At 51.0% G+C, this 21,629-nt stretch overlaps 1 protein-coding gene across 1 annotated transcript in view; it reads left to right on the forward strand.

Moving 5' to 3' along the window:
• Positions 1–6,428, forward strand: part of DYSF (dysferlin) — a 67,442-nt gene extending 61,014 nt beyond the window's left edge. The window contains 2 exon segments of the mRNA XM_072335666.1: positions 531–678; positions 4,467–6,428. Of these exon segments, the coding sequence (XP_072191767.1) occupies positions 531–678; positions 4,467–4,505 (187 nt within the window). The 3' untranslated portion in view covers positions 4,506–6,428.
• The last annotated feature ends 15,201 nt before the right edge of the window (positions 6,429–21,629 follow it).

Genomic DNA, 21,629 nt, shown 5'->3' on the forward strand with positions numbered 1-21,629 from the left:
GAACCACTGGGACTGAGGGTTCTCAGGGAGAAAGTTGGAAGGTTGGGTTCGTGGTGGGAGGTCTTCCATGTGGAGATGCGGCACCTGGGGACGTGGTCAGTGGTTGGGGTTGGGGTTGGAATTGGTGATCTTGGAGGTCTTTTTCGACCTTACTGACTCTGTGATTGGGCATGGTGGTGACGGGTTGGTGGTTGGATTGATGGTTTGGAGGTGTTCCCCAGCCTTAACCCCTCTGTGATCCTGAGAGCAGGCAGGGCGGTGCTGGGTTGGTGGTTGGACTTGGTGATCTTACAGGTCTTTTCCAACCTTAGTGATTCTGTGAGTCAGTGATTCTGTCTGCAAGGGGCTTGGTCTGTGGGTGAGCTGAGATAACCCAGGGCAGCTGAAAGGCTGGGGTGGAGCTCCGAGGAGCACAGACCACACAGGAGAATGGATTTCCTCTCTTTCAATGGGGCGTGTTCATGGGATTGTGCATCCTAGAAGGTTGAAAGCACCGTGAAGGTCAGAAGTGACCCCAGCTTTGTCTACAGGCGCCCAGAGACCTCCTTCCTGTGGTTCACCTCCCCATACAAGACCCTGAAGTACATCCTGTGGCGCCGGTACAAGTGGCTGCTCATCCTGGCCATCGTGCTCTTCATTTTGCTGCTCTTCCTTGGGATCTTCATCTACGCCTTCCCGGTACGAGGGGTTTGGCTGGGGGGAGGTGGGATAGGCTGATGGCTGGGGTGTGCCCCAGGTGTGATGGCACCTGAAGAATGGCCTGGTGGGCCATAATGGACCAGAAAGAGAGCACCTGCATCTGCTCTCAGCTCACATCTTTGTGCCTCTGTTTCATCCCTGGAGGTGCCCATGGCAATGGATGGGGCCCTGGGCAGCGTAACCCAGCCCACAGCTTGGGGTGGAAGTGGATATGCTTTGTGGTCCTTCCCATCCCAGCCATTCTGTGGTCCTGTTGTTGACCGTATGATTGGATGACTCATTGATTCTGTGATTGATTCTGTGATTTATTTCGAGTCTAACGTTGCTGAGGTTCAGTGGTCGTTCCCACAGAGTTTTGATGCTGGAAGGGTTGAGTGTTGGTGGGAAAATCTCTAACAAAAACGCAGCCTAATTAGGGGGTACAGCCACATAGCAGGGCTGAACAGTGGTGAGAAATGGATGCTCTGTGACTGTTTTAAGGTGCAGGAGGGTTTGCAGGGTTTATAGGCAGCCCTGTCTCTCACTGCCGAGGCTTGCAGCATGTTACACCATCGCAATGTCTGAAATGAGGTGCGGAGGGTTTTCACCTCACTGATCAAGGAAGTGGCTTTTTCTTGCTTTGCTGTCAGTTCTGCTGGTGCAACAAAACAAAACTAATAAATAAGGAAGCCCCATCCTCCCCATTTGGCTCGGGATGAGGTTCTGCATCCTCCTCTGTTCCTACAGCACCGCCATCATTCATGCTCTTGGACGCCTTCTCCCTTCCTCCCATCCTGATAAGTGAAACGCCCTGCCTCTCCTTCCAGCACATAACAAATTCTGCTCCTTGGGTATGATCTGTGTCCTTGGGGAGGGCTGGGATGCTTCTGCTGAAGAAGCCATTCCCAAGGTGTGAAGTAGCAGGGAAAAGGAAACAACCTTAAGAGAACGGATCTGTGCTGCGCTGCATTGTCCCAACCCTTTGTGGAGAATCCCCTCCATGCTGAGCAGCAGCACCCTGAGCTGTGTGACCCAGAGCTCAGTGTTCCCCCACCGCTGTGAGCAGCTCTGCGTTCAGTCCGGTGGTATCGGATGGAAACAGCGTTGAGAGAAGCAGAATCTCACAAGCTGTAACTATTGATTTACGCTGGTTATTACTGGGGATCTTTCCCTGTTTCCTGGCTGAACGTTGTTGTATTTAATTTCGTTTTGGTCGGGTCCGTTTTTTTAGTCATCTTTTGAAAAGGGAATGGAATTTTTCTGTCTATGCATTTGGCTGGCTTCCCTTGGATTTTTGAGGCCGCCGGTTCTGTATTCAGTTGCCTTCCCCTTCCATCCAACAAGAGACTTGGCAGTCATGCTGGTGGTGGTTTGCTGTGAAGGATGCCCCTGGCGTGCTGAGTGTTGGCAGGGCGCACCGTGGCATCCCTGATTAAAAGCACTGAAATCCAACCCCTCATTGCTTGCTTTCCTGCCTCGCTTGCCAGGAGTGCAGTCATAGCTTTACACGCTGGCCAAGGAGCTTTGAGGTCTCATACCACAGGTTTTTGGGTGCATCCCATCCCATTGCTCTTCAGAGCTGGTCCTTGGCTAAGCAGGAATAGGATGAGAGGTGATGAGGATGAGAGGTGATGCCCTCGTGTTGTGCCAGGGCAGGGTCAGGTTGGATATTAGGAGATATTGGTTCTCCAAAAGAGTGGTCAGACATTGGCAGTTGTTGTCCCATGGAGATGTGGCGCTGAGGGATGTGGTCAGTGGGCATGGTGGGATGGGTTGGGGTTGGCCTTGGGGATCTTAGAGCTCTTCTCCGACTGAAAATGAAAATGCTGAAAATGAACCCGGGGCGTTTCGCTGGCTTTTGGTATAAGAATACAATGTTTAAAAGCTTTTCTTCCTATTTTTTTCCCATTCCCCATGTCATGATGGAAGCACCCAACCACAGCCCCAGCTGTGCTGTGTCAGCCCTGTGCTTCCAGATGAAGCCACTGGCCCAGCAGCAGCCCCCAGAAATGGTGGTTCCCAAAAACTCCGTCTCTTTTTTGGTGGATAAACGCAGGCTGATGCCTCAGTCCTGTTCAGAATAATTATTCAGGAAAAAATGGGATTTCCGTGTTCTACCGAAACGGGAAAAACACTGAAAATCTGATCTTTTGAGGTTCTTCATCTTTTCCTGGGGGCTTTTCCACCCTGCCTCAGTGTTGGGCTCCTCAGCAGCTTTCCTTATCTGTGCTCACAGGGCAGTGTTGGAGCAGGGCATGGCAGCGAGGGTTTTGGTGGTCCCACCATGGGAGGAGGCAGCGCCGCTTCCAGCTGCACTCAGCTCCGCTTCGCGGCACCGTGAAAATGTTTACTACCTTTTAAAGCTCTGTTTGCGTTCCGAGAGCCCAGCGTTGCTTCCACTGCCATTAATTCTAATTACGGCTCGCTTTCTGCGCTGATTGATAATCCTGCTTGGCTTTCAACACTTGGTTAATACAAATTGGTGGCTGGACAGCAAACTCGCGACCCTCCGGAACGCAGCCGTAAAAGAATAGAAGCGTTTTGGAGGACAGACTCTTGAAAGACAAACGGTGGGTAATTAATCCGAAGGTTACGTCCCACTGGAGGCTTTGCTAACGACTTCTGGTAAACTGCCCTAACGTTGCTGGCCTGATTTATGGCATTATTAGAAATCCTCCGCTGGCAAATTGCCCCATAATTTGCTCCACGCCGTAATTTATGGTGACGCTTTTGGGCCGGGCTTTACTTCTCTTGTTTTTATTGTCTCCCCTCCTCCGAAGCAGCATTGTGCTTTGTTTCCAAAGGCTTCTCTTTTTTTTTTTTCCCGGAGCAGCGATGGAACATCCTGTACCAATTAAATCCAATCTGTTTGGGAGAGCCTTCCAAACTGGCTCGTATGTGGTCATGGGTGTTTGAACCGGAGCTACTTTAAGTAGAGCTCTTTCCAACTAGCCTGTCTTTGCCTGTGTTTGCTTTGTGGTCTTGATAAGCAGCGTTGATGCAGCTTATTCTTTTTCACTGGGTTGCCATCTTCTTTCAGGGCAGGAATTGAGTGTAGAATGGGCTGCAGTGCCGTGGGGGAAGGTGGAGATGTGGCACTTGGGGACATGGTTCAATGGGGATGGGCTGATGGCTGGAGCTGATGAATGTAGAGCTCTTCTCCAACTACGCTGGTTCTGTGGCTCTATGAGGGAACGTGGTGGGGATGGGTTGGGGTTGGACTGGATGATCATAGAATCATAGCATTGGAAGGGACCACAAGGATCATCAAGTTCCAACCCTATAGCCATAGGCAGAGCCACCACCCTCCATGTCTGGCACTAGAGTGGGTTGCCCGGGGCCGCATCCAACCTGGTCTTGAGCACCTCCACCACTCTCTCTGCAAAGAGCTTCCCCCAACATCCAATCTGGACTTTTCCTCCCTGACCCTCACAGAGGTCTTGTCCAACTGTAAGGGCTGCCCAGAGAGCTGTGGGTGCCCCATCCCTGGAGGTGCCCAAAGGCCATGGATGGGGCCCTGGGCAGCCTGAGCTGGTGGAAGATGGTGGGGGTTGGACTTAATCATCTTCAGGTCCCTTCCAACCCAAACCATTCCGTGATTCTTAAAAGCAGTGCAAGCCCACCAGTGACTCTTGGTGCTGACTGCTGGGAAGCCTCTACTGGAAGGAGGCAAAACCCCTTTTCCCACATGTCCTGGGCATCCCTGGGAGGGATGCTCTTGCTTTGATCTCCATGTGCCACCATGTCCCAACTCACCACTTCTCTGCCTTCTTTCTCCCTCCTTCCAGAACTACGCTGCTATGAAGCTGGTGAAACCTTTCAACTGAATGCCTGGATTTCAGCAGGATGCTGCAGCCCAGGACACAGCGACGTGCCTTTCCACAATGCAGTGTGCATTGCAGCCCTCGCCTCAGGAGCAGCGCATGAACCAAACCTCCTCTGCAGCAGTTCTTCGGCTTCTTTGTCCTCCTTCTGTTTGGTTTAATTTTGGTCAGTGCTCAGATGCAAAGCCAGGTAGAGCTTTGGGGAGACCTTTTTGTTGGCTGTTTATTAGGGTCCTTATGGAGGAGTGCTGGCTGCAAGGCAGCCACGATGTCTCAGGTCATGAGCAGGTTTTTCTTGGCACCCTGCAGCAGCCTCCCTTTGCCTCTGCTGTGCAACGTGCATTTGTGCATCCCTGCTTTTGGAGCCCATTCTCCCCTGTCCGCAGCCCCACGTGCCCCCATCACCTTCCCAGCCTACGTTGCAGCAACGGAGGGCATGGAGCAGCCCTGGAGCAATGCAATGCAGTGGGGACTTTGCTCCTCTCCTCCTGCTGTGTGCAACCCCTGCACTGCAGCTCGGTGGCTGATTGTTTTCCTCCTTTTGCTTAAGCCAAGCAGTGCAACACCGGAGCACAGTGCATGCTGCTGCTGGGTACTAGCAGAGCAGACCTTCGGAAGCACAGCTGTTTGCATTGTGCTTTGCAAGCAGGGCACTATTAGTGCACATCATGCAAGTTTTGCACAGCCCAGAAGGTGTGAATGGTGTTGCTGGGGCATTGCTGCTTTCTGCTCCTCCTGTCCGTTCTGCAATCACTGATAAGCACCGAGAGAGGGTTCTGCTGCTGCTGCTGCTCAGTGTGACACGTGGGAGGAAGCAGCAGAGCAAGGTGATCCCGGGGGATCTGTTTCTCAGGACAAACAGTGCTGGCGTCAGCTCCAGCGAGGCGCTTAAGCCTGTTCTTAGCGGCAGATGGTGGGAAAAGCAGACGGCTAATTGCTTTGCTGGCGGGGATGTAACATAAATCCTGTGCTGCTCAGTGCTGTGACAGCACCCGGATTGCTCAGGGCAGCTCTGCCAGTGTGAAGACAGCACTGAACATAAGGAACGTGCCCCAAAGCGGCTGGTGCTCAGGTGGGGAGGTTCCCACCCCAGGAACCATGTTGCTGGCAAAATGCTTGGTGTTTACCCCTGTTCACAGTTGTTCCCCCATTCATTAACTAATGCTGACCTACCAGCTGTTGGCCCGAGCTTTGGGGATGCTGTTTCCCCCGAGGAACAGGCAAGCTGAAGGGGAAGGTTGGCTTTGCACCTCCCTGGGTGAGTTACAGCATGGCCAAACAGTGCTGGTGTGGTTGGTCCTCTCCCACTGCAGCCCGGCGTGCCTCGCTGCCTTCCCACGTGCCTTGTCGTGCCATGGGAAGCCGGGCTCCTTTCTTCATTTCTTGCCCCAGTTTGCAGAGTGGGTGAAGTTTCCCATCTTGGTGACCCCCACCTGTTTCAGAAATGCAATCTGAGTGCTGAGAGACCCGAAGAGATGAGCAGCCTAAAGCAGTGCTCCCTTCCAACCATGGATGGTTCACATCTATCCCGTTGCTTCCACCAGAGATGAGCAACCCTACCAAAATAATTTCTACCTGTCACTTCTCCAGAGCCTCTCCCATCACAAAGCTCTGTTTTATTCCTTGATGCTTTCAAGCAGCTCTTCCCTTGCAATCCGGAGTGGGTTGATAGTGATGGAAAGGGAAAGGGCAGCATCACTACATCCAATCCTCTTCTTCCCAGTCCGGGCTGCAGAGCTGTGTTTCATCCGGGGGCTGTGGTGGGCAAAGGCAGTTCTGAGCACCTGCAAACATCAGCCCAGTCTCGTTGTCTCTCCACCAAAGCCAGCCAAGAGGCTGGACCTGTGTAAAGCCTTCTGCTCTCTATGCCTTATATATATATATATATATTTATATATATCACCGTGGTTTACAAATGAAATAGCTCTGAAACCTTCTGCTTCCTGGTGTGTTCTGTTGGGCTGTCGAAGCGTTGGTCCCCACTGTGCCAGGGAGATGCTCCGGGTGAGAGAGCTCCAGGGGATCATTACTGTCTGTGTCCCCAAATGCCTTTCTTTTCCCTGGAAGGGTGCAGAGAAGAATATACAACAGAATCAGAATAGGAGAGGATAGAATGGGATGAAATGGGGCAGGATGGAATAGGAGAGAAATAGTAGAGCATAGGATAGAATTAGAATAGGATAGGACAGGATAGAATAGAATTAGGATAGAATTAGAGTAGGATAGAATAGGATAGAATTAGAATAGGATAGGGACAGGGGTAGAATAGAATTAGAATAGGATAGGATAGGATAGAACAGAATCAAGATAGGATAGACCAGAACAGAATTAGTATAGGATGGGATAGGATAGAATAGGATAGGATAGAACAGAATTAGAATGGGATAAGATGGAAGCCAATGCCCCCATGGTGCCAGCTCTGTCTGGGCACCATCTCCATAGGTTCTCCAGCACCTGCTGTGCCCCTACCCTCAGAGTCCTGCACCCAACATATTGGTCCATCCATCTGCCTCTCACTGTGGTGAAGCTGATGGCTCTCCTCTGCTCGTATTTGCTCCCAGAGCCCTGATTTCTGTATGCTTTCTGCCCACCCTTTAGACTACAGCAGCGGTACACAGAGATAGGATGAACCAGGCTGGTCCACGTCCCAACTGCATCTACCCAAGCTGCAAGCAAGAGCCTGACATGCTCCAAATGTTGTCTTCCCACAGCAGAATGCTCTGGTTTTCAGGCTCAGGCAATATTTTAGCAAGAGCCTGAAGGCTGGGATTGTGGGCAGGGGTTCAACCTGTTCTGAAGGGATGTGTGTTGGGCTGTGGGAATAGAGGGATTTCCATAGAGGAGAGATGCCCCATCCCTGGAGGTTGGATGAGGCTGTGCTCCATCATCATCTCAGTTTCCTCCTGTGGTTTCCCACCAGTTGGCATCCAGACCTCGCCCAAAGGTGCCATCTCATGAGGAGTGGGGAATTATTGCCACATAAGTCAGGAAAGCCCGGCTCTGGCTGTGTTGTCCTCCCTTCCCCATTCATTCTTTGTTTCCTGGAATAAATCCACCTGTTTTCCTACCTCCTGGCACTGGGACCTCTGGGTGGTTTCTCTGGATAGAGACGAGCAGGAGCCCAGGGCACTGAGCTGGACCACGGGGCTGCAGCCCCTTCCTCCTATCTCAACCTCTGTAGAAGGCAGAAGAAAGACAAATAGGAATTGGTGGATATGGAGGGGAGGGGGGAGGAAAAAAAAACCCAACCCAGAACAATCAGGAGATTTATGGCTGGCTTTCTATTTTTGGCCAAGGAAAACACAGAGGGAAGTCATCTGCTCGCAATGGCCGTAGGCTGGAAAACAAAGCCTGGATTGATTGTCTTTCCCCATAGCACACAGAGAACCACTGGCACCTGCCAGGATGAGTCACTGCAGCTGAAGATGTGCTTGTGAGGAAAGGCCATCCCTGTGGCTCTGCCATCCCCCTCTTCTGTGCTGGAAGTTGGTGGAGATGCCTCTGAGCCCAGCCCTGCTGGAGACCCCCCAGTGCAACCCTCTCCATCTCCCAGGAGCCCACGAGCAGCCGGGGGTTGGGACCCTCATAACCATTGGTTGGTTTTGGTTTTTTTATGGGAAAAGAAAGAAAAAAAAAAAAGGAAGAAAAAAACAAAGGCTTCCTTCCTTCCTTCCTTCCTTCCTTCCTTCCTTCCTTCCTTCCTTCCTTCCTTCCTTCCTTCCTTCCTTCCTTCCTTCCTTCCTTCTCTTCCTTCCTTCCTTCCTTCCTTCCTTCCTTCCTTCCTTCCTTCCTTCCTTCCTTCCTTCCTTCCTTCCTTCCTTCCTTCCTTCCTCTGTCCTTCCTTCCTTCCTTCCTTCCTTCCTTCCTTCCTTCCTTCCTTCCTTCCTTCCTTCCTTCCTTCCTTCCTTCCTTCCTTCCTTCCTTCCTTCCTTCCTTCCTTCCTTCCTTCCTTCCTTCCTTCCTTCCTTCCTTCCTTCCTTCCTTCCTTCCTTCTTCCTTCCTTCCTTCCTTCCTTCCTTCCTCCCTCCCTCCCCTCCCTCCCTCCCTCCCTCCCTCCCTCCCTTCTTCCCTCCTTCCTCTCCTTATTTCCCTTCCCTTCCTCCCCTTCCAACTGAACCAATGGGGATTCGAAATTCCGCATTTTTCTTTGCAATACAAAATGCTAAAAACACGTGTTTGTTTTTTGTTTTTTTTTTTTAAATGCACATTTTCATTTCTCTTTCAACTCCAGAAATACCATAAGATAGAAAGCAGCAGAGACAGCTGCTGTCACCTTTCTCACGTCTCAAGGGACACCTCAGCTGATGCCCAGGTTGCTCCAAAGAAATGAGGCCTTGAAGGGTCACCCCCTCATTGCTATCTCCCCCTCCCCTTCTCAGCCATGGGGATTTGGCCATCCAGCCCATCCCAACAACTCCAGCCTTCTCCAGAACTGCAGGGGTGGACTGGGATGGGGACCTGGAGCAAACGCAGGGATCTGGGAAGAGGTTTCCAGAAGAATGGAGACTCCTTATAGGAAGGGGGTGGAAGGCCAAGGCTTACCGAGCCCTCCAAGAAGGAAATTTATTGGACAATGACATAATGCAGTGGAGTAAATCCCAGTTAAGGAGAGGAGGTTAGAAAAAAATCCAACTTTCTCTGTTCCCCCTCCCCCCACTGTTCTGAGCTCTGACTGTGTTTTGTAAGGATAATATTTGTGGCCCCAGCAATGATGGGAGACCCCGCATCACTTTGGTGGCAAAGGAGAGCCCGCTCTGATGAGATATACGGTGATTTCCCCACATAGACACACAAGTGTGGAGGAAGAGCTCAGCATCTGGAAGATGCAGGTGGATGGACCTGAGGGAAGGAGATGCTTGGAGAGGGAGTGGGGGAAGGTTGAAAAGACCCCAAATGTGGGTTGGAAAGAGGCAGAAGGGATGTGTTGTGTCCCCACAGCCCATGTCATGAAGCCATGACAAGCCCATGAAGTCAAAGTTGGCTTGGAAGTGCCTTGGGCATAAGGCAGAGGATGGTGTGGTCCCATGAAGGTCTCCCTCAGCTAATGGGTCATTAATATCGGTGAGGTTTAGGTGGGTTTTGGGGATCCCCAGAGCCTGGATGAATGGGACTTTTCCTGCTGTTTGATCAGTTTGTGCCCCAGTGATGACCCCTGAGCTGCTTGAGTGAGCAGGAAAATCTCTACAAGTCGGATCCATGAGGAATAGCAGTGCTGGGACGTGAGATTTCTTTAGTGGTGGCTTTTAGCCAACCATCTGCCCTTCACATCCAGGACAGGGTGTCCTTTTGTCCCTTTTCCATGAGTGTTAGTGGGGCAGGAGAGCATGGGATTCTATGACTCTACAACTCTGTGAGTCAGCATGGTGGGGGATGGGTTGCTCTTGCCAGTCTTCAGGGTCTTTTCCAACCTTAACCTGTGATTCTGTTTCGCTTACTTCCCACCTTCCTACCAAAACACCCATTGAAACCAAGGGAAAAGCCTACTCTGTCCTGGCAGCAAAACTATGGGAACAAGGAGCCAAGGACAAAGAAGGAAAAGAGAAGTTTGTCACCGATAGAGTTAAATTGAAGACCTTCCCCGCATCCCCACCTCCCCCACCAGATCATTCCAGCACAGTAAATCACCCAAGCCTTGACAGCAGGAGGGCTGCCAACTTGGACACAAGACCAGTGGCCATGACCGGAGTGGAGTCGCTCTGCAGGGAGGTTGGAGGGTAACGGAGCCAGCCCTGGGTTTGCACAAACACTGTGCCAAGTTAACGCACGCGTGAAGGTCTGTTGTCGTGTGTCTGAGGTCGTGGTGCTGCTGATTGCCAGCACTGTTGACACAGCGGAGCTCTGGGGGAGGGCTGGGGGCAAACCCTGGTGTGTTTTACAGTAAAAATAATAAAGAAGTCTTTTCCTTTCCTTTCCTTTCCTTTCCTTTCCTTTCCTTTCCTTTCCTTTCCTTCCTTTCCTTTCCTTTCCTTTCCTTTCCTTTCCTTTCTTTCCTTTCCTTTCCTTTCCTTTCCTTTCCTTTCCTTTCCCTTTCCCTTTCCCTTTCCCTTTCCCTTTCCCTTTCCCTTTCCCTTTCCCTTTCCCTTCCCCTTTCCCTTTCCCTTTCCCTTTCCCTTTCCCTTTCCCTTTTCCTTTCCCTTTCCACACCCATCTGAACACATTGGGCAGCACCTTCCTCATGTCCTCCAGCATCTCCACCGGGGACCCCCCACCACGAGGTACCCCCAGCACCTCCCCCCTCACACACTTGGAAGAGGATTTCCCCACAATAGAGCAGCCTGGCTGCAGGTTACGTGAAACAGTGAAACAGCAAACTAATGACGTGCCAAAGGACAACGGGGTCAGAACCACCTCGTTAACCCTGTCAGGCTGATGAGGGCAGAGGAGCTGATATGGGGCTGGTGGGGTTGGGTTGGGTCCAGCTGTTGTCAGCTGCAATGCCAGTTTGTCCTTTGTAGAAGCAAAGTCTGGTATAATGATGATTGGAAAAGCTGCCCCTCTGTTTGGTCTCTGCAGCCTTAATGCTGCACCCAGGGGATGGCAGCAGGCATGGAGCAGCCTTGGCACTCCTCAGACACATTTTTTCCTGAAAAAAAAACAAAAAACAACAAAAAATAATGACTCTTTTTATAGGAACCCCTTTGGAACTTGGGCCCCTTTATTGCCACCTTAATACATTGCAATGCCTTTGCGCCTCACCTTGTCACCCCTCAGTTGAGTTTCCTTGGAGTCTTCCACCACTTGCAGAGCAGGGCATTGCTTCCCCACCTGCAGGAGCTCAGTCCTCACTTGGTCCCTGCGGGTGCTGGGTGGGGAAATTCAATTCTGCATCAACCGCAGGTGAATTACGAGCGGCCGCGCTCAGCCCGGCAGCCCCTATATATTAGCTGGTGTGATATTAAAGCCAGCACATTTCACACATAACTTTTGGAATGCGTTGCAGACTCTCAGTTTTAATTGGAAATGCAGTGTGAAAAGGTGTGTTCGGGCCCTTGGAAAGGAATGGGAGACAACGTGAGATCTCGGGGGAAGAGATGGGCATTTCTGCCAAAGCCAGCAGTAACGCGTTCAGCGTGGAGCTGAATGTTCTCAGTCGAGTCCCTAGGCAGGGAAACAGGTGTTACTTACATATATATCGTTCTATATGAGGTTATAAATATGGTTTTTAATCCCTAGCTCAGCAGCAAGCGCTGCTTGCTTGGTGGAAGGACAGATTGCTGTGAGCACCGCGTCTGACGGGGGTGGGCGTGCAGGAGGAAGAAGAGGACAAACTGGCAGATCCTTCCAGGGTGGGGGATCTGGTTGGGGAAGTTGCTGAGTTATCCATGAAGCAAATGCAGCACAAATCCCCTCCCCTTTCGACAGCTCCATCCCTCTGCTTCACCTCTTCCATTGTGCCCCCAGAGCAATTGGGCCTCCAGCAGAGCGGGGCATGGAGTATCCCAAGTTGGAACAGACCTTTAAGGTCCAGCACCTTTCCTTCTCTACCCATCCATCTGCTGTAGAAGGACTTTCCCTCTCAGGGAATGGCAGAAGAACCCCTTCATTGTGCACATATCACCTGGATCATGCATCACTTGAAGAGCTGGACTCAGTGATCCTTCCAACTTGGGATATTCTATGGCTCTGCTCTTAAAACGGTGCTCAGAGCTTGCTGGTGCTCTGGATCTAATGAGCTTTGTGCAGGAGTGACTGGGCTCTTCAGAACCACATCTGGGCGCACTTCTTTTCTGCTGGTTGGAGAAGGAGCCCATGGAAATGACTTCACATGGGGCCACCTGTCCTATAGGTGTCCAAGATGGCGTGAGATGAGCTGTGTTTATGGTGCGGAGAGGTCTCTGTGGGACAAACCCAAGTCGCTGCAAGGAGAGACCTTGTAGACCACACATTTTGACGTGAGCTCCCATGTCCTGCATGAGTCCCAGCACACAAACTGGGATGTTCTTTACCTGGGCCATAACATAGCCATGTGTCGGCCTTTGAGTGCCTTCCCCATTATAGCAAAGAAACACCAGCACTTGCAGGGCATTTACAACACTTAGCAATAGCTAAGTGCTCGTGCCCACTGGGTTCCTCCAATGTCATCTCCCATTCAGGCTCTTCCCTGCTCCAAGGAGTGCAGAGTTCCCCTCCCTCCCTTTGGCAATGTCCTTGGAAGAGCACTGTGGCTCTTCTTACAGCTCTGCATCTATTTTTAAGCCTCCTGAGGACAAGCCTGCACGAGGAGGAGAAGCCCAGCTGTAAGGAGAAACCAGAAGAGAAGGGGCCAAGCAGACTTCGGTCTCCCACTGATGCATAACATAATCTCTCAGAAATTGCTTCCAGATAAGGGGTGACCTACTCGGTCTGACAGCTGTGCCTCCAACAGCTGCCACTGCTCCAGCCCCGACTGCATCCAGATGTGCCACCCCTGCACGCTGCTGCCAGCACTGCAAAACTTTCCACAGCGCTGTGCTCGGCAGCCCAGGACCAGACGTGCTGACATGATGGATGACTTTGTTCCTCCATCCCAGCCTCTGGAGAGGTGATATTTTTGGGTGTTGGGAACGTTGTGACAGCTCGGTTCTCAGCGACATCACGCTAATGGCAGCGATCTGGTTGCTCCTGTAGAATGGGTTGGGTTTCTGGGTGACTTACCCCATCTCCAGTGCTAATCATGGTGGTTGATCATTGATACTGGCTGCTCCCCATTGCCCTGGTTCCCTTCCATCTGTCTCCTCTGGGTGCAAGCTCTTAATGCTGGGTGAGCTTTGATTTGGGTTGGAGTGTCTGGGAGCTGCAGTGGAATGAAAGGAACGAACCCATCTGGTGGGCAGATTTCATTGAGAACTGTCCAAATGAAACGCATTGGCCTTGGGGCCAGCCAGTACCAAGTACCATAAGCACAAGACCCTCCTCTCACTCAGAGCTGGTGCTGTGCTGCCCTAAACCACACAACCGGGGGGCAAAGCACAGAGGAGAAAGGCAGAACAAAGCAGCAGATAAGACAGAGCAGTGGCATCAAACCCAGTAGTTTTCCAATACTTCTTCCACCAACCAGCACCGCTTTTATCCCATCCAAAGGCTGGAAGAGGCATCCCACCATTTTATTCCCACTCAAGTGACATCTCATGCCATGGGGAAGATGGTGCCATAGCAGCTTGTACTGCAGGCAGTGACCACACCTGGCAAAGGGATGGGGACTGAATTCCACGTTATCCTGACCATCTTCTGGAGCCTCTGCTGTTATTCTTGTGAGAGGACACTGCTCCACACAGGTGATGGATCTGGCTGGTAAGGTCGTGTGTAGGGTCCCAGCCAAGGCAATTAGAGGTGATCAGCAGAAGGAATGGGTTCTCCAGGCTCAGATATTCCCTGTTTTCTGCATTAATCCTGTGGTATGAGCCCTATGGACCTCAGTCACTCAGTACTTCAGTTTGTGGATTACGTGGCAAGGAAGGTTGGTCAACAAGGGTGGACAAATTTCTGTTTTTAACATGGGGGTTGTAGTGTGATTTGGTGAAACTCATCAGGAATTTGGGTATTTCCTTGCAGACAAGATATCTTCCCAGCTGTTCACCAAATATTCTGGCCAAGAAGTTCACCCATGGTAAGGGAGTGTTAAATAGCCCTCAGAAAGGGGGATCTAACTGAGTACGGGAACACAAAGTGCATAAAGCCTCCGATCTATGCTGCCCAAGGGCTGAGGTTACTTCTCTGCTGGAGCCAGCAGAAGAGCAAGGCTCCTTCAAATTGCTGCTATCCAAGCTGAGAGATTACCAGTCCTTCAGTTGTCCTTGTAAATCTTCTTGCTGTGGAAAAGAGAGCCAAAATCCAGCTGGCATTTGAGTTCTGTGGTTTGGTAGCTATTGCCAGAGGAATGGGAAAAATGGCACCGAGAGAGAAATCCTCTGCTGAGAAACGAGTAACAAACAGATCTCACTGGAACCAAACAGGAGCCCTGTGAGTAGATGTCCCAGGCGAAGCTCCTGGGTGTGCTGATAACATGATGGGAGTCCCAGCAAAGCACAGACCCCTCCCAGTGTCCAACAGGTCACAAGAACAAATAAATAGCTCTGGTGCCACAGCAGGAGTCCTAAAGCCAACTGGAAATAGTTGAGTTTCACCCAGAGGCTCGTTTCAGCTCTTCAGCCTTTGGGACAGCCCCTTGCAGAGCTTCTGAACGTCCGCAGGGTCTACCTGATGTGTTTTCACTGGATCTAATGCAGGTCTAAAGCTCGCATCAGTCTTTGGATGTGCCAACAAGCTTGCAAGTCTTGTAGGTTGCCTTTACATTCAGTGCAAGGAATTTAATTAAGTCCCAATAGATAAAGCAGGGAAGGGTTTCACATTGACCTGTTCCTTATTCCCTTTCTTCATGGAGGTCAAGACCCAACCCGACCCAACCCAACCCCAGGACAACCCAACCCAACTCAACCCCAAGACAACCCAACCCAACCAAGGTCTCTTGGCAGCCACCTGAAGCCCCACAAGAGCATCCACGTTGGCAGCCTACCCAAACCACCTGGAGACAAGTGTTAAGAGGTAAGTGTTTAAGGCCACAAAGCACCCACAGGATTTCTCAGCACAGCTGTGCCCTTGGTTCCATTTGCTCTCTCAAGGGAGAGCTGCTGATTTTAGGTTAAAATGAGGAGCTATAACAATGCCTGCAGAGGCAATGCAACCCCAGGGAGGACACCCTCACTCCCTGCTGCTTTCCCATCTTCTTCTGTTTATGCCTTCCTGATGAAGGCTCATTAGCAGCATTGTTAGCAGCTGTTGGCAGAGGGCATTATTGTCAGTTTGCAGCAGGGACTTAAGACAAGAATGGAAAACAAAGCCTGGCTTTAATTTGAAGCGAGGCTGCGAGGCATCTGGGTACAGTAGGCAGCTGATGGTGTGGAGGACTTAAGTTTCAAAACAGCCTCGTGGTGCTGCAAGTTTTGGAAGCCTGCTTGCAATTCCATCCCACCCCCAAGAAGAAAGAGAAGAATTACTCCCAGTGTAATTGAAATTTCATATTGGAAGGCCAGATTCAGCCCAGACAGTCCGGTATCTTTAATAGTACATGGTGATGAAGTTTGGACCCTCTTTCCTTCTCCCCTTTTCCTTTTTTCCTGAAGGGTCACAGCTTGTGAAAAATCACAGTGGGCTGCTATGGGAGTCTGACCCATCCTGGAGTCTGGGTGCCATTCCCTGCTGCTCCAGTGACTTTGGCCATAGGAAGTGCCACGGACCCCAAGCCCAGCACTCTCAGAGTTAATTTAAGTAATGATGTACCCAACGTAAGCAAAGACCTTTGATAGGAGCACTCTCAAATCCACACGGTGTGCTGAACAAGGCGGCTGTTTTTAGCCCTGTGGTTGCGCATCCATCGCGGAACATCATCTGTTCGTGCTGCGTTCAGCCTCAGGAAACCAGAACCTCCTTCTATCTGTGCTTCTATCTGGAATTGGATTTCTGGCTAAGAAAGCAGCCTTCCTGACAGTGCTGTAACGCTCACTTGACCCAAATCCAGCTTCACTTCATCTTGGCTTCCTCAGTAAGAGTTTCCCCCTCTCTGCTCTGTTTTATGTGCTTTCCGTGCCCTGACACGACCCCCATTAATTTCAACGTAAAAAACGTTTGTCTGAAGACAAGAGTTCCTCTGGCTTTTTTCACCTTTTTTTTTTCTTTTTCCCAAAAGTTCTGTTTCTGGGCTAATAATTTTTTACGAGTTAAGTGATTTCTAGTGACTAATTTGTGAGCCCCATTCATTATTTCCATGTCGGGATTTTACTGGGGAGGGTAAACAAGTAACATTTGTGGCCATGCAGCCCATGGCCCCATTAGGTCCATTTATTTACCCATTACTTCCCAGCCTGGCTTCTGTTTGTCCCATGCCCTGCGGCCATGGAGAAGGGACATCAGTACCTTCCTGATGCCTGCTTTGGTGCTGTGTGCCTGCGCCTGGATGGAAGGAAAAGGGAGGGGAGGTTTAGGTTGGATCTTAGGAGGAAGTTTTTCCCCCAGAGGGTGGTGACACACTGAACAAGTTGCCCAAGGAGGCTGTGGATGCCCCATCCCTGCAGGCATTTAAGGCCAGGCTGGATGTGGCTCTGGGCAGCCTGGGCTGCTGGTTGGTGACCTGCACACAGCAGGGGGTTGTAGCTGGATGAGCACTGTGGGCCTTTGCAACCCAGGCCATTCTAAGATTCCATGATTCTATGAAAAAGGGTGTTTTTAGGTGTGCATGTCTGGATTTGGAGCTTCAGCTGCTTGCTGTGCACATGGAGCCGGGATGAGCTGTGTCACCAGGTCTTGCCTCTTCTCCAACCCATGGCGGCTGAAAGCCAAGCTGGGCTCCTTCTGCCCCCTTCTCTTTTCCTGTGGAATATCTTCATTTTATTTTTTTGGGCACTGAGGTTGTTCTTTCACACAGGAGCTCACCCTGAAAGGTGTTTTTCATCGTCCAGAATCAGAGAGGATCTGGGTTGGCCTTGTGAGGAGCTGGATCCAGCTCCTGGCTGCATTGTCCCTGCTCTTTTCCTGACTCATTTGGCTCCCTTGTACCTAAGCATGACCTAAACATGAAGCCCACGTGAGCCATAGTTTGGTGACACTTAATCCAGTGGAAATATACCCATTTTTTAATCACAGTAAGAGGTGGTTCAGCTCCCATCATGATGCCATCAGAAAGCTTCCAGGCCTGGGCTGAAGAAAAAAAAGAAGGAGGGGGGGGGGGAGAGAGAAGGAAAAATCCATCCCTTGCCACTGCTACAGCATCTTGAACGCATTTTTCAGCATGACTGATACGTCCAAGAATCTTCCACCTAACCACAGCCCTTTCCACATTTCATCTGCCTTCCCATTGCTGCCCTTTCTGCATGGCTTGGCATTTACGCCTCTGCACCGCACTGGGATGAATGCAAACGCTCAGCAGTGATGGCATTAATGGGCTGCACCCATTGTGGGAAATGTGTCACCAAGAGGAGAAATGTGTCCCCCACAGCACCCGAGGGTGCTGAGCCGGGTTCATGTGCTCCCCACTGCTTTGGCAGGGAGGGAAGCTGGCTTTGCTCTCCAGGGAATCCCAACTGAATGGGTCCAGTGGTCTTTGAAACAACCCTGTCCAGAGCTCCACGTGGCCAATAGATCCCAGCTTTCATTGCTATTTGGGGGAGCAAGCAGCAGGCTCAGCTTTTATTGTTATTTGGGGAAGCAAGCAGCAGGCTCAGCTTGGAGCTTGGAGTTCTCTGCAGTGCCCTGAAAAGAGGTTGGAGAGAGGAGAGGGTCGGTGTCTGTTCCCAGGTAACAGCAATAGGATGAGAGGTGATGGCCTCAGGCTGTGACAGGGGGTTTCAGGTTGGATATTAGGAAAAAATTCTTCTCCAAAGAGTGGTGGTGCTCTGGAATGGGGTGCCCAGGGAGTGGTGGGGTCACCAACCCTGGAGGTGATCCAGAGCTGTGGAGATGTGGCACTGAGGGACGTGGCCAGTGGGCATGGTGGGGTGGGTTGAGGTTGGATCTGGGGCTATCAGAGGTCTTCTCCAACCTGAATGGTTCCATGATCCTGTGGGTAGCAGTGGGTTGGCAGATGGACTCAGTGATAGTGGAGGTCTTCTCCAACCTTAACGAGTCCATGATTCTCTGGTTCTGTGAATGCCCTGATTTGCAAATCGCTGGAGACAGGGAGACTGCAGATACCTTGCTATATAAACACCCCGATATTAACCTGGCGTTCACTGATTGGTCTGATCTAATTTGACACTTCTGTCCTTATTCTCCTGGTGATAGGAAACACTACTGAGCCTGACGAATCGGTCTTCCCCATGTGTCTTGTTCCCTGTGTGCCATCCCAGCTGTAACTCTCCCATGTCCAGGAATGGTGATTTATGAGAACCCAGAAACAAGTGGTGACTTGAAGCCTGAGCAATGCATGGTCAGAAAACCAAGGAGCCCAACTTCTTTAACGTAGTCAAGGCAACTGGTAACTTTTCACCTACTTTTAGTCACCAAAAGCATCCAAATTAGCTCTCTGCTCTTCATCTACAGTCCAATGGGAGAGATCAGCAGCCTCAGATCCCCAAAGGCTGAAACCAAACCCGCAGCTCTTGTTCCTACAGCTCCCAGCAGAGAGGAGCCAAGATGGCAGTGGGGTGGCATGGGGTTGGATGCAGAGGTCGGTGCCCCGACCTGAGGCTTCCTGTGCCATAAAAACACTTCTACAGGGGATCACACCCATTTTTAACCAGTTGAAGGTGAGCACCTCCAAGCTGTGCTTTGTCATGGCTGATTAAGTAAAGGTTTTCGAGGAGAACCAACTTGTCCATTGCTCTGTGCTGATGGAGATGACAACCAGGCCAACACCCAGAGAGCAAGTCCGGCTTCGCAGAGCTCTCATGTGCTGAAGGGTGTGCTCAGAAGCTGTAACCAGGAGACCCGTGCAACGTGTGCCACAGTCTTAGACTCTCTGTGCTTCCACGTGTGGATGGCTCCCATAGGAAAATGAATGTTGGGTGGATGGAACAGGTTGCCCAAGGAGGCTGTGGATGCCCCATCCCTGCAGGCATTCAAGGCCAGGCTGGATGTGGCTCTGGGCAGCCTGGGCTGCTGGTTGGTGGCCCTGCACACAGCAGGGGGTTGGAATCAGATGATCCTTGTGGTCCTTTTCAACCCAGGCCATTCTGTGGTTCTATGATTCTATAACGAGCTGGTGTCCAAGCAAGCAGAGACAGAGAGGAAAGACCCCACCTGAAAGCCCCTTCAACTTGCTGAGCACCACCACAAGACATCACCTCACCAGCCACCCTGCACACCTCTTCCCAAGGCAGACGGCAGCCTAGGAACGGCCCCTTGGAGGCTGGAATTAAGTTTGGAATTTATCAGTAAATGCTATTCTTAGAGCCCAGTAGCTGAGCTTCATTTTAATGTTTTTTAATACCCCTGGCGGGTAGCCATGGTTAAATCAGTCTTGATTTGAAGCTAAATAAAATCACTGCGCATACACAGCTGGCTGCTACAAAGCTGTGCTCAGGTTGTTTCTTTTCTTTTCTTTTTTCTTTTTTACCTTTTCATTATAAAAAATAAAAGCAAAGCCACAAAATTGCCCTTATTAGCGCTTTATGGTTTATATAATATAAAAGTCTTTGCTCGTATTTACCCTGGATGGTAAAGGCAATGATTGTGAACCATGATGGAGAGCTGCTTGCACCTGTAGCCTAAACCATCCCAGGGGTTCACAACTCGGTGCTTTGCCTCCTCCTCTCTTGTCATGGGTGGGGGAAACTGAGGCAAAGGCAGCACCTGGGCTATGAGATATGAGGATAAGAGATATGAACACAAGGAGGCATTTATTTGTGCTATTTATTGCTACAGCTCTCGGGGCTGACACCCATCAAACCTAAAAAAGGCATTGGAGCTGCTCTACTGCCAGGTGGGGCAGGTTTAGGAAATGCTTGTCTCTAAAACAAAGCAAACCAGGGGTGGATCTGCTGATGTGCCCCATGACTGGGGGCTGCCCCTGGCCTGTCCATCACCCATTGGCATCAGGTTCCTCCTGTCTTACCTTTGCTGAGCTATCCTCCCATTGCCTCCACTTGCAAAAGTGGAAGTTGAGGTGAGCGAATGTCCACCTGCAATGACAATTTCTTGGCTCTTTGCAGTGCAGTTGAGCTGGAGTCCTCAGTTCCATTTCTATCCCATCCCTTATGGAGAGGGCATCACCATGGCCAGCACTGAGTATCACAGGTGAGTTCCTTGCTGCTAAGAGCACAAGGGCTGAACCTCAGCTGAACGCAGGCACCATTCCCCAGATCCCAGCTCTTCCAGCTGCTCAGGAAGGTCACCCAACCTCAGCCCAACCTGGAGCTTCCCATCTGACAGGTTGTAGGTAGGATTAACACAGGCTGCTGAGCAGGCCCAGCCTCCCCTGGGACCCTCAAGTCATTTCTTCCACTGCTCTCACCCTGTGCTACGAAAATAGAACCTTCCACAATGAACTCAACTTTATCCTACTTGTCTGCAAGCCAGGATTTAGGCCAGGCTATAAATTACGAGCCCAAGTCAGCTTGTGCCAGCCCTTAATTTGCGGTAACTTTATCCCATAAATGCCCCCATTGTTCAGTGAGGTGACACTTTTGCTTTCATTTCTATATTTATAACCTGGTTAATATCCCCTTTTACATATATTTTCTTGGATAACAAAAGTCAGCTTTTGCTGCCCTCATCTTCTCCTTCCCCATCCTACCTCAGCTCTCATCCTGCACTGAAGAGGGAACGAAGATGAGCTGCCAAAGAAGAGGTGACTCCAGCCTTGTGGAGAGCATGGCTTTCCTCCATGGTGATGCAAATAAGTGCCCACTACACATAAATGTCAGCATCACTTGGAGCGTAGTGATCCCACCGGTGATCCTTAAACCAATCCAACCCTTACGTTGGATATTAGGAACATAATATTCACCAAAGAGCTGTCAGGCATTGGCACAGCTGTCCAGGGATGGTGGGGTCACCGTCTATGGAGAACCGTGGAGATGTGACATGGTCAGTGGGCACGGTGGGCATGGTGGGGTGGGTTGGGCTTGGGGATCTTAGGGGTCTTTCCCAACCTGAATGGATCTGTGGTTCAAGGAACCATGAGGACACACCTATGGGGTGCATGCTGGTGCTGAGGGGTGTATCATGGCTGTGATCTCTACTTTATCAGTACTCTACTTTATCATTTCCAGGGCTCAGGAACTGGCTCCAATTGGGAACGGAGAGAGGCTGAGCCTTCACCCTTCAGCCTTGGTGCTGCAGCTGGTTAGGTGAGCTGGCGTGCCTTCCTTGGAGCTTCACGTGGGCTTTGTATGGCTGGCTGGTGACTCAGGGCTGTGGGGGATTGCTGCTGCCCACAGGACCCTTTCCAGAACCTGAGGACTGCCGGGCTGTGGCAGCAGCCAATGTCAATTTGACATTGATTATTTTAATCCCCTAAAGCAGAGGAGTCCAATAACCCCTCCCAGTGCTATGGAGGCCAGGAGAACGCCCAGGAGGCCCAGGACAGAGCCGGGGTGTTCAATAGCACTGCCTCTCCCAGCGTGGGAGGCTTGGATCTCTGCTTGGAAGGCGGGAGGCCTGTAATCCACATGGAGGGAAATGCCAGCATCTTGTGACTGCTGCTTGGATTCTGCC

Source organism: Excalfactoria chinensis, chromosome 4 (assembly GCF_039878825.1).
Source record: "Excalfactoria chinensis isolate bCotChi1 chromosome 4, bCotChi1.hap2, whole genome shotgun sequence".
NCBI classification, from domain to species: Eukaryota; Metazoa; Chordata; class Aves; order Galliformes; family Phasianidae; genus Excalfactoria; species Excalfactoria chinensis.